At 48.3% G+C, this 12,535-nt stretch overlaps 2 protein-coding genes across 4 annotated transcripts in view; one reads left to right on the top strand and one right to left on the bottom strand.

Moving 5' to 3' along the window:
• Nucleotides 1-3,504, top strand: part of Klhl18 (kelch like family member 18) — a 53,046-nt gene extending 49,542 nt beyond the window's left edge. For both annotated transcript variants that reach the window (XM_027414681.2, XM_027414682.2), the window contains exon 10: nucleotides 193-3,504. In XM_027414681.2, the coding sequence (XP_027270482.1) occupies nucleotides 193-579 (387 nt within the window). In that variant the 3' untranslated portion in view covers nucleotides 580-3,504. The remainder of the gene's footprint in view (nucleotides 1-192) is intronic.
• Nucleotides 3,505-9,171: 5,667 nt separating this feature from the next.
• On the bottom strand, nucleotides 9,172-12,317 carry LOC100764766 (neutrophilic granule protein). Of its 2 annotated transcripts, XM_035444588.1 has the most exons (4): nucleotides 12,136-12,317; nucleotides 11,240-11,344; nucleotides 10,349-10,435; nucleotides 9,172-9,850 (listed from the first exon to the last, which is right to left on the bottom strand). In XM_035444588.1, the coding sequence occupies exons 1-4, from the start codon at nucleotides 12,310-12,312 to the stop codon at nucleotides 9,782-9,784; spliced, it is 438 nt and encodes a 145-aa protein (XP_035300479.1). In that variant the 5' UTR covers nucleotides 12,313-12,317; the 3' UTR covers nucleotides 9,172-9,781. The 2 variants fall into 2 exon arrangements, 1 of the variants encoding a protein (XP_035300479.1); XR_004769935.1 differs by lacking the exons at nucleotides 11,240-11,344; nucleotides 12,136-12,317 and having other exon boundaries at nucleotides 9,172-9,865; nucleotides 10,349-10,436.
• Nucleotides 12,318-12,535: the final 218 nt, after the last annotated feature.

Raw genomic sequence — 12,535 nt, 5'->3', positions numbered from 1 at the left:
CTTAGTGTACGGTATAAGCAGGCAGGTACGCAGCTGTGAACAGGTGGCATCAGAGCTAGGGCACATACTAACTGGGCTCTCCCCGATTTCTTCCAGTCTGGCACCACGTGGGTTTCTGAGTCCTGCAGGGTCACCCCATGGACCAGGACTCGTCCCTGACCATCTGTGTCTGTACCTCTCTCCCTGCTACAGGTGGAACACTACAACCACCACACAGCTACCTGGCACCCAGCGGCCAGCATGCTCAACAAGCGCTGCAGACATGGTGCCGCCTCCCTGGGAAGCAAGATGTTTGTTTGTGGGGGCTATGATGGCTCTGGCTTCCTCAGTATTGCTGAGATGTACAGCTCTGTGGCAGACCAGTGGTGCCTCATTGTACCCATGCATACACGCCGGAGTCGGGTCTCCCTTGTGGCCAGCTGTGGGCGCCTCTATGCAGTGGGTGGTTATGACGGACAGTCCAACCTAAGCTCGGTGGAGATGTATGACCCAGAGACGGACCGCTGGACGTTTATGGCCCCCATGGCATGCCACGAGGGAGGGGTTGGTGTGGGCTGCATTCCTCTTCTCACCATCTAAGGAGAGGGTGGGATGTGGTGGGTCGGGATCTGGTACAGGCATGGGCGCCCCCTTCCAGGGGAAAGTCCTCTCAGAAGGGGCAGAGTGGACCGGAAGATGGGGTGAGATGTGAGCCTGCCAGAGGGACAGTGTTTCCAGGTGCTTAAGTCCTCCGTCACTGTGCTGCCCTTGTGACTTTAGGTTATCAAGGTGCACAAGCCCCTCTGGGCCCCACAGCCAGTAACACGGAAGTGCTTTGCTGGTCCATGTGTACACAGGCTCCATCTAAGCCCAGCGTGCACCTGCTAAGGCCTGGCCCAGCTCCCACTCGCCACAGTGTTGTGAGTGAGTGCCCCTGTGCAGGAGGCCTTCCAGCCAACGCTCCTCCTCGCCTGCTTGTCTGCAGCCATGTTTGTGGCCAGTTTGCCACGGGAAGCCTATTGGAAACTGCGGGGTAAAGCCGGGAGAGAAAGGTGTTCTGACTGCCTGTGATGGGGCAGCTACAGCAGCCAGCTCTGTGCACACAGGCTCTTCCCTCCATCGTGGGGCAGCTACAGCAGTGGGCTCTGTGCACACAGGCTCTTCCCTCCATCGTGGGGCAGCTACAGCAGTGGGCTCTGTGCACACAGGCTCTTCCCTCCATCGTGGGGCAGCTACAGCAGCGGGCTCTGTGTACACAGGCTCTTCCCTCCATCGTGGGGCAGCTACAGCAGCGGGCTCTGTGCACACAGGCTCTTCCCTCCATCATGGGGCAGCTACAGCAATTTCGTCACTGTCTGCAGCAAGCAGGGAGGCAGAAGTTTTCTCCGTGCCTGATGTTTTTGGGATTCAGTGAGATCTTTTTCTGCTTGTCCCAGAGAACCAGAGGGGAACAGAGATGCTTGAAAGAAAGTGGAGGAAATGGAAACAGGAAAATGCTTGAGAGAAACTGGAAGGAAAAGACGTTTTTAAAAGGACATTTTTCACAGGAAGAAAACAAAAGATACTAAAAGTAAGTGCACATTTAAATGGAAAACCATCAAACATGACAACAGTGGTATCCACGCCCACATTCGGATCCCAGGGCCCCGAGCCGAGCCCTCCTAAAGCAGTCGGGTTCCCTCTGAGCCCCAGTGGTTCTGAAACCAGGGCATTCTTGACGGGACCTGTAGCAAGGTGCTCATGGGGTTGGTGTCCTCATCCACTCCCGGAGGAATTTTTAAATCATAGGCTTAGGGAGCTGGCTGAGTTACTGCCACTCATCTCTTCAGGAGCTCCCACAATCACCTCCCACTGCCACCCAGCGCTCCTTCAGATCCCAGCTCCCAGCTCCCACATACATCCCTTCCCCCTTTGGCCAGCAGGAAATAGCATGTCTGGCCAGATTCACTCTTACCCACCGACTATCCTTGAATAACTTCTCATCATGACGCTTCTGGGGCACATTGGCCATCTGTACCTCGAGGACCTAACCAGGGGCATGCTCCTACCAGCCATGGACTAAGAGGGGTCAGGTGACTTGTCTGCCCTGCCATTCCCTGCTTTTCCTTCCACTTGCCAACCCCAGGGGGTCCACCTTCCCTCCAGCCCTTGGCAGACTGACCAGCAAGGTGGGCCTTTACATTCAAGCAATGCTGGCTTCGTGATATAAAGACCTAAAGACTTAAAAAAAAAAAAAAAAAAAAAAAGACTTTTGCTGCTGCAAAGAAGATATTTTATATTTCTTCCTCTAATCTTGGCAAATGACCTCATGAAGAGACTCCATGCTCCTTCTTCCTCTAGATGGGACCTTCCCGTAGCACCAGAGGCCCCAGAGAGGAGACTCTTCTCTTCCCAGTGCACTGGGCAGAGGGGCCGACCTTCAACTGCTGCTGCCAAAATCTGGTTTTCTAAAATTCTTCCATAGAGACTAGAAGGGTACAATTACTTTTAGCCCCAATCTGGGTCTAAGGGTCCTGCTCTCCACCTGATTGTTTTCTTGCCCATTGCTGCCTGCCTGGAGCAGCCTAGAAGCCAGTTCAGAAAGGCACAATGTGAAGCCTGGGGCATCCCTTACCCCAGACAGCAGGTTTACCAGTGTGTGCAATTGCCATGGGTTCAGGAGGAAGGACTTTCGTCCCCTACAGCTTAAGAGCTGGACCTCTGCTATAAGCACTTGAAAATGATGTTTTTATTTTAAAAGACTGAACAATCTGATAACTGATACATTTTAACCAGACTCCCAGTGGAATGCCAGCATTTCTTCCCGCCCTTCAGTTTGCCTGCTGAAATAGACTCTGGGAGGCTCTGGGTCTCAGTCTTCTGTTAGTCCTGCAGGAGGGCTGTATCCGTGCTCATCTTATTAAGTCCTTTCTTCTGTGAATGTACTGCCCAGCCTTGACTGTGAAGGTGCTGAGAACCAGTCAGTGAACTCCCAGGTGGGTCTCCTGGGTCCTTACGATGCCAGCAGACAGCATCACTGCAGATTCCCCCAGTCTGCTGCTGCTGGATTAGCCTTCCCGAGTCCACCCCCAGCTCCTAGTGTAGCGCTTACACTGTGCACATAGAGACAGTGTTTCCAGAGAGATCAAGTCAGTGTTTAGGCTCTGAGCACACTTGAGCAAACAGGAGCGCTTTCACATTCGCTGGTCTGACTCTTTCGTGTTGGAACAGTAGAATCATGGGAAAACAGACATCACCAAAGGACACTGTGGGAAGAATGTAACAAGGAGATAGGGCAGACACACCTGGTGGACCACGGGGTCTGGCCACTGCCCTTCTCGTTTCCCATGGTTCCTCACTCGAGGTTTCACCAGAGATCACAGCAGAAGAGAGCTGAAGGCCAGCCTCTTGACGGACACAAAGATGGAAATACGTAGGAATTCTGTCTCTCTTCACCCACAGTTGTTTCACAGGGAACTTTATTTATAGAACGCATGTCTTCTGTGTTAAGAAACCAAAGAAAAATAAAAAGAACACTCCCAATTCTCTTGCCTTGTCCTGATTTTGTGTGACCATTCCTGTGTGTGTGTGTGTGTGTGTGTGTGTGTGTGTCTATTTCTCTGTGTATGTGTCCATTCCTGTGTGTGTGTCTAGAGGCTGAGAGTTGACATTGTGTAGGTGGATCTGTCTTTACTGAGCATCTGCATTCTGTAATCACATGCCAGCACTGCTCAGCTTAGTGGCATAAAGGATATGGGTGTAACCAGACTCTCTTGGATCCACAGGAATTCAGGCCTGGTACTGTTGCAGAATATTAATTTAAGGTGTGTTATTTTTGTTTATGCTTTGGAACATTTGTTTAATGATGCAAAGATGTGTTTGATTAAATTAAATTCACCTGCAGTCAGGAGGCTGGGTCAACAAGGAGCTGACAGGAAGTTGTAGGAGGAGCCAGGTGAAGAGGGTTTACAAGGAGGGGAGCATGAGCATGAGGACTTCTTGGGAGACACGAGGAGGTGAGCTGCTTGCTATCCATCCTCTCTGGGAAGCAGGATTCTGCCTTCCTTCGTAGCTTTTAAAGAGTCGGTGCCTGAGGGAGCAGAATTCCCCTCAGGCGTCAGCTCCTGCAGCAAAGCTGCTGCTGGTAGCGGCAGAGCTGCAGTTGCTGAGCATGGTAGCCAGCGCATAAATGGCCAAAAGAAATAAAGGAAAACAACATGGTGCTATAAACTGCAGCTCAGTGATTCACAGGCCCTGTAGAGGAACCTTCTACTGTTGTTTTCCTAAAAGACATTTTGTCAAACTTCTTTTTAAATATTTATGCTTACTTATACTCACAGATTAGTGATGCTGTCAACCTTGGCCAAAGGGTCTTCTCTCTGCAGTGGTCAGCAGTTTATACAGATGTTTATAATTGGTCAAAGTGCTGAGAATAGATGTCTATTGAGTGCTCAGCCCTAAATGGATAATTTATATCACACACACCCCACCCAAGTTTCAGGGAATGCTTGGCCCATAGAGAGTGGCACTATTAGGAGGTGTGGCCTTGTTGGAGTAGGTGTGGCCGTGTGGAGGAGGTCTGCGTCTGTGTGGAGGCAGGCATTGAAGGTTCATATATGCTCAATCCATGCCCAGTGAGACAGTTCACTTCCTTATTGCTTGTGGATCAAGATGTAGAACTCTCAGCTACCTCACCAACACTTACGTCTACCTGCATGCTGTCTTGTTCCCTGCTGTGACAATAATGGACAAAACTTCTGAAACTGTAAGCAAGTCAGCCCCAATTAAATGTTTTCCTTTATAAGAGTTGCCATGGTCTTGGTGTCTCTTTACAGCAATAGAAACCCTTCATAAGACAAAAGTTGGTACTAGTACCTGGGGTATTGCTGTGATAGGCCTGACCATATTTTTGTTTAGAGGAATTTGGACTTTGGTACTTTGGGTTAGGAAAACAGTGGAATACTTTTACCGCTGCTTAATGGGCCATACTAGTAGGATCATGGAAGACAGTGGTGCTGAGGGTGATTTAAACTGTGGGAGCCCAGCTCAAGAGGTTTTAGGAGAAGAATTTTAGTATATGTTCTAGAGACTGTTCTTGTGATATTTTGGTAAAGAATGTGTCTGCTTTTTGCCCTTGTCTGAAGAGTCTGCCTGAGGCTAACATGAAGAGTTTTGGATTCATTCCATTGGCAGAGGAAATCTCAAAACAGCCCAGGATATACTCTGTTGTATGGTTATTAGCATTCACTCTTACAAATATCTATAATGAAAAGAAACAAACTGAGCAAGGAAAAATACAAAATGTACAATTTTAAGAGAAAAGCAGGGGGCTGGAGAGAGATGGCTCAGTGGTTAAGAGCACTGGCTGTTCTAGAGGTCCTGGGTTCAATTCCCAGCAACAACATGATGGTTCAAAACCATCTATAGTGAGATCTGATGCCCTCTGTTGGCATAAAGCTATATGAGCAGATAGAGCACTCATATGTAAAATAAATAAATAAATCTTAGAGAGAGAGAGAGAGAGAGAAAGAAAGAGAGAGAGAGAGAGAGGGAAGGGGCACCAGCAAGTGGAATGGAGCTAAATCCCATGTTCAAGGAGATAAAAAGATTAAAAGAAAGCCAGATGTTAAATGGAATAAAGGGAGTGGAGACCTCACGGCAAGATCCCACACAGTTAAGCTTCCAGTTTGTGAAAAGGAGTTAAAAGAACAGCTCAGGTCCAGGCATGGTGGTAAACGCTTTTATTCCTAGCACCCAGGAGACAGAGGCATTTGGATCTCTGAGTTCAAGGCCAGCCTGGTGTGCAGATCCAGCTCCCAGGACAGTCAAGCTTAGGCAGTGAAGGAAACCATGGAAAACAGAAAACTAGTTAAGCTGTAATTGAACAAGGGGTCCGTGTTCCAGCCCCAGAAAGTAACAGAACTTGGCAGTTTCAGCCACATGGTTCGGGTTTCTGAGTAAAGGTTAGAAGGAAGGGATTGTGGAATCTCCCTTTGTGACCAAGCCACTGAGGCCAGGTGTGTGGCAGCAGTGTCCCTGAATGGATGCCTAGAGATGCCAGTATGTGTCTCTGTGAAGGTGAAGCCTAGGTTGCCTTGCAGACCCCAGGATGGTGGAGATAGCAGAGCTGCGGGATTCCTGCAAAGGGGAGCTGCTAATAGGGTATGGGGCCAACCCAAGAGAAAGAAAGGAGTGCGTTGTAGTCAACAAAACTGAAAGGAGTTGAAGATCTAAAGAGGAATTTGACTTCAGGCATGGAGATGCAGGGTTTGGAGTTTGCCCAGCTGGTTTTTAGTCTTGCTTTGGTCCAGTATTATCCTTCTTTTCCTTCATTTTGGGATGGTAATTTACATACTGTACCAGTATATGTGGGAAGTATGTGATCGGGGTTTGTTTGGTTTTTTTTGTTTTGTTGTTTTGTTTTTTTGTTTTGGTTTGGTTTTTGGTTTTTCGAGCCAGAGTTTCTCTGTGGCTTTGTAGGCAGTCCTGGAACTAGCTCTAGTAGACCAGGCTGGTCTCGAACTCACAGAGATCTGCCTGCCTCTGCCTCCCGAGTGCTGGGATTAAAGGCATGCACCACCACTGCCCAGCTGTGTTCTGGTTTGTTTGTTTTTTTTAATTTTGATTTTATAGGTGATTACAGTTAGGAGATTGCATGAATCTCAGAAGAGACTCTGAGCTTGTGGAGCTTTAAACATTGCTAGACAGTGATAGACAATGGGGACTTTCAAAATTGGACTAAGTGCATTTTTCTTTATATTATGTTTTATGTTTTGTTTAAATTAGATATAAAGAAAAAGAGGAGGCGCAAGATGAGACATATTAACCATTTTATTATAGGCCCGGCAGAGTAGGGAGACTAAAAGAGAAGAGGAACAGGGGTAATGGCTGACCGCCATGGCCGGTCACCATAGAGAGGCAGAGAGAGCACGTAGATGGGAGAAGAGAGAGGGAAGAAGAAGCAGAGAGAGAAGAGAGAGAGAGCAAATGTTATGTTTTTGTTCAAATTAGATATAAAGAAAAAGAGGCTGCAAGATAAAACATCTTAACCAGTTTATTATATGCCCGGCAGAGTAGGGAGACTAAGAGAGAAGAGGAACAGGGGTAATGGCTGACCGCCATGGCCGGTCGCCATAGAGAGAGAAGAGAAGCAGAAGCAAACAGAGAGAGTGAAGAAGAAACAGAGAGAGAGAGCGAAGCAGGGAAGTTGGAACTTTTAAAGGGAAGACTGCATGCTCACTGAGGGTCCACGCATGCCCAGAGTCCTCATGCAGGCTGTAAATGCGTGGTGGGCAATGTGGTGATGGCACGTACCTGTGCGTGCCCTGACTGTTGTCAGGGGGCGGGGTCTGTCTCTTAAAGAGGTAGAGCCGATCAGCATTAAAGCCTGAACCTTTCATTCCCATCTCTACTTATTTTAAAAAAGTGTGGTGTTAGAATGGCAGGTTAAGGAATAAGGACGTCGAATTCTCAAGACTGCTTCCTGCTGACCTGAGGGGTGTTGACCATCTTTGGGGGAACTGAGAAGGTTGGGGTGCTGCCACGACCTGGGGTAGCTGGTTGTTTCATTGCATTATGGCTACAAGCCTGTGGGAGCCAGGGAGTGGAATGTGGTGGCTTGGATAAGTATGACCCCCGTAGACTCATGTGTTTGAAGGCTTGACCCATAGGGAGTGACACTATTAGGATGTGTGGCCTTATTGGATGAAGTGTGTTACTGTGGAGGTAGGCTTTGAGGGTTCATATATGCTCAAGCCACGCTCAGTGAGACAGTTCACTTCCTGTTGCCTGCAGATCAAAATGTCTGCCTACGTGCTACCTTGAAAATAATGGACTAAACCTGTGAAACTGTAAGCAAGCCCCAATTAAATATTTTCCCTTATAATAGTTGCCATGGTCATGGTATCTTTGCACAGCTATAAAAAATCCTGGCTAGGGCTGGAGAGATGGCTCAGAGGTTAAGAGCACCGACTGTTCTTCCAGAGGTCCTGAGTTCAATTCCCAGCAACCACATGGTGGCTCACAACCATCTGTAATGAGATCTGGTGCCCTCTTCTGGCCTGCAGGCATACATGCAGGCAGAGCATTGTATACATAATAAATAAATTTTAAAAAAATTAAAAAAAAAAACCCTGGCTAAAACAGGGAACATCACTAAAGAACAGTGGAAAGAATATAAGAGCAGCAGGATGGGGTGGAATAATGAGAAACTCTGTCTTTGGGACATGACATGGCCATTTCACCCATAAACTTACAGCAGCTACAGTTACCTGCACAAGGTCAAGTCTACAAGGTCAGTCAACAGTCCAACAGGCAGCAGTAACTCGACTCAGTGAGTTATTGACACATTAAAAAAAAAAAAGAGGACGTGAAGTGGGGATGGGAACACGTTGAGGGTGCTTTGGAGGGACGAATTGGGGGAAATAACAGGGGAGAAGGGGTACACAGGATCAAGATGAAATTGACGAAGAATAGGTAAGTAGGTGTGGTAGCTCATATCTGTAACCCAACCACTGGGGAGGCTAACATAGGAGGATTGCTGAGAGTTTGAGATCAGCCTGGGCTACACATACACACAAACAGTAACTTTAGATAATGATGATCATGGTGACCTTTTCAATACCATATGGGGTGCTCAAGAGGTAGTCTGGCGTGCTAGTGAAAGAAAGTTTAACGTTCTGACTGGAACTTTGTGCTAAGGAAGGAATAACAGCCAAAGAGAATGGGGCCAGACTACTCTCCCTTCCTGGTCTCCTCAGACTCTATACTCAGTTTCTCTCTTTTAAAAATTGGGAAAAATTACATTTACTTTGTGTGTGTGTGTGTTTTTATGTGTGCAAGAGGGCATGTATGCATGTGTGCATTTTAATCCGTGTCATAACACATGTGTAGAGGTCAGAGAACAACCTACAGTAGTTTTCTATTTTCATTATGTAGGTCCTGATATCGAGCTCAGGTTGTCTAGTTTGGTGGCAAGTGCCCCAACCCATTAATCCATCTAGCTGGCCCCTTGCTTCCTCTGTGTGGCCCCTTCCTTGACCTCACAGAGTCTGGGTATCCTCAACCCCCACCCGGGGTCTGACACATTCATCTCCACACCCCAAGTTCAGCCATCCCAGCTCCGAGCACCTCATTCATTCAGTCACTTCCTCATTAATCTCAAAAGCATTTTATTGAGTCTGTCTTATAGGTCTTGATATGACATCCCCCCCCCCGTCACTCCTACACAGGTCCCAATCAGGATGTGTAAGGGGACATTTGGTGTAAAAGGGCACAGAGACTGGACAAGGAGCAGGAGTACTCAGGATCTTGACAAAAGGAACTGTCTTTCAGGATTCCAGGAACACATGATTGAAAAATCCGTTCTATAGCCACCTGCAACTGGCCCCGGAAGCCCAGCTGGGAATAGATGCAGTGTGATCTGGCTGGAGCACAGCAAGTATTACCAGCGTGGTTTGAGGGTTTTGAGCAAACAGATGTGGGAAGGACACTTTTGCTTTGGGAGGGTGAGAAGAACTCCTGCTGGAGGGGACGTTTGAGTTTGGGACTTGAAGGGTAAAGTTTCAGATATAGGGTAGGGCAGGTATTCCCAGCAGAAGGGAGCAAGTGTGCAGAGGTATGAATGCTTTGGGACTTGGAGTTAATCTAGAGAGGGGCCCTCCTGGAAAGTGCAGACAGCAGGGTCCTGGAGGCAGCAGAGGGAGGTGGGTAGTGGAGAAGAGGAGGGCACAGAGGCAGGCAGAGCCTCACCTCTCTTCCCCAGCACTAGAAATTATGAAGGATGTTGTTGATGATGTCAAACTTGGCATTTTCATAGATGTTCCTAATCTTGGGTAAGATCTTTGAGCTGGTCCTTCTCAGAGACATCCTCCACAGTGTAATCAGGAGAATCCTTCACCTGGGCACCCTGTGGGAGAGATACCAGACAGTCACCACCATCACAGTGGTTGGTGTCTAACCTGCCTGTGGTCTTCCCCTCACAGACAGGATGAGGTGACAGAGGCAGCAGACACAAGGGTGTGATGGGACATGGAGGCCTGGGTAGATCTGGATTAGGAGGAGGTCGGCTCCCACTGGCTGTCTTGAGGCCAGAGAATTGGTGTTGCAGAGCACCAGGCCCCTCTAGAACTCTTCCAGGCCCCTTCTCTCCTAACAGTGGGAAGGTCTGAGCCATGCCAACACAGGGCATGCCACACCTCTCCACACACTTGCTGTAAAGGGGTTGATTGGTTGTTTCCAGATAAAGAGCCTGTGTGTGCAGCACATACACAGTCAGCTCAGTGCCTCTCCCAGGGCCCAAGAGAGAGCCCAGCAGGAGGGGATTTGTAACCCCGGGTTTAGGCCTCTGCAGTGAGAACCCTGGAGGGAACATGGGCAGCAAGCTGCTCACCTGTCTACTGCAATCCGTGTCACAGCTCAAGGTCAGGTAGGTTGAACGCCCCCTTCTGAGGAATTGGACTGTGCAGTCTCGCTCCTCCTGTAAGTGGGGGGGACAGGAGTTATAGACATCTTGTCACATTTCTGGAGAGAGGCCAGCACTGTGCTCAAACCAGAGATGCAAGCCAGAGCAGCAAAGAGAGACGGTGGACAGGAGGACAGATGCACACCTGTTAACGTAAATGACAGAACATCCTTATAAATCACTAGAAGTTCTCATGCCCTGAGGAAAGTGTGTTTGTTGAAGGTCCTGGGTGAAGATAAATCAACAGCTGATGCCTGGCCCTGGGAAATGAGGCTGTGAGTCAGTCAGTGGAACCATTGCTTTAAGTGTGAATGATAAAAGAACATTTGAAATATGTTACTTTCTGGTTCTGTTTCTAAAAGCAACATCTCTAGGTGGATTACACACACACTTTGTCATTTTGCTTTTTTATTTTATTTTTATTTAGTAGGTTTTAGCATGTAACGCCTCCTCCCTCACTGATTTATGTGGCATTGGGAGTGAAACCCAGGGCCTTGCACTTGTGAAACAAGACTACCCCTGAGCTAATTGCAATAATTTATAGTAAGAAAAGGTATTTAAAAAGCCTGATTTTGTTTTTTTCTAAGTATTATTTGGGAGTGTGAGAGTGCATGCCTATAGAGTCAGCTCTCTTTGCCGTGTCAGTTCCAGGGTTCCTTTATGCTCTAAGGCAATTCCAGACCCAAAAATGAATTTAGAAAAAGACTTCAAGTTAAAATTGTTGCTGATGAAGTGGCCAGGTGATATGGATGGAGCCAAGGAGGAGAGAACTTGTGTTCCTCCGCAAGGCAGTCTGGGAGCTGGGAGAAGGAGACTCACCCCATCCTCCAGGAAGTTGCAGTTTCTAGGCTGTGTTCTTTCCGGTGTGGAGATGCACTCTGTCTCTTTAATCCTGAACTCCAGTGAGATCCTGCTAGTGGAGAACTGAGGAAGGAACAGAGAGCTCATGACCATCTCTCTTCTACAGATGTGGGGCAGAGCACAGAGGGCTTGGGGGACACTGCCTGTGGCAGCCTCGTCCATGTCTACACTGCCCACCACAGTCTGGGGCCTATGAAATGTCCTGAAGGGTACAGTCAGTGGGTGTGGTGGCACATGCTTGAATCCCAGCACTCAGGAGGCAGAGGCAGGCAGATCTCTGTGAGTTCAAGGCCAGCCTAGTCTACAGAGCAAGTTGCAGGCCAGCAGGCATGACATAAATGAAGTAAAGGGTACAATTGGCCCTGGAGGCACACACCTGTAGTCTCAACACTTGGGAGGTAGAATCAGGAGGATCAGGAGTTCAAGGTCATCTTCAGCTACATTGCAAATTCCAGGCAGCCTGGGCTACATGAATTCTGTCTAAAAAGAGGAGAAGTCAGTGGTCTTTACTACAAATAGCTGTATGACATTCTTTGATTGCCCTTCAGCACCATCCTGTATAAAACAGTAATAAAAATCCCATCCCTTCAAGTCTTGTGCCAGGAGACAGGCTGACAGTGCAGACTTATCCTAACTGTGAGTAGAAGAAATGGCTGGCCTAGAAGTCATTACATAGCTGAGACTAATTCTAAACCTCTGATCCTGTGGCTTCCACCTGCAGAGTGCTAGGGTTCAAGTCCAGGGTTCCACGTATGCAAGACAAACACTCTACCAACTGAGCTACATGCCCAGTGCCCAGGTAGGAGAAACCTTCTACACTGCTTGATTCCCAGGCTGGGGTGGCAGACACTCACCTGACCAGATGGCTGAGTGGCATCTACCAGGCGGAAGAGGGGCTTTCCTGGACGCCCATTGTTGTATGCCTCTATGGCCCGGTCAACAATATCCTCAAATCTTGGTGGGCGATGGGCCTCACAGGGTACCACAGCCAAGGCCACCACCAACACAAGTGCCTTCCACAGCCTTGCCATTGTGTCTGACCCATTGCCACTCCTGACTCCTTTTATTTAGGTGATCCTTATGCTGCCTTGCCCAAGGACTGCTGGTGACATAAATGGCTGATGGCTACAGAATGGGGGCCCCTTCAAATGTTGGCCAATGTTATGAAACACGGTTAGCCAAGAGAGGCAAGGAGGTTTGGGCAATAGACCAAGACCTGGAAGTGAGTCTTGAGCTAGAAAGAAGAGACTTGTT

This window comes from Cricetulus griseus, chromosome 4, assembly GCF_003668045.3.
Source record: "Cricetulus griseus strain 17A/GY chromosome 4, alternate assembly CriGri-PICRH-1.0, whole genome shotgun sequence".
In the NCBI taxonomy this organism is placed as follows: domain Eukaryota; kingdom Metazoa; phylum Chordata; class Mammalia; order Rodentia; family Cricetidae; genus Cricetulus; species Cricetulus griseus.
The sequence above is the reverse complement of the archived record's forward strand: the minus strand, read 5'-3'. Positions and strand labels throughout refer to the sequence as shown.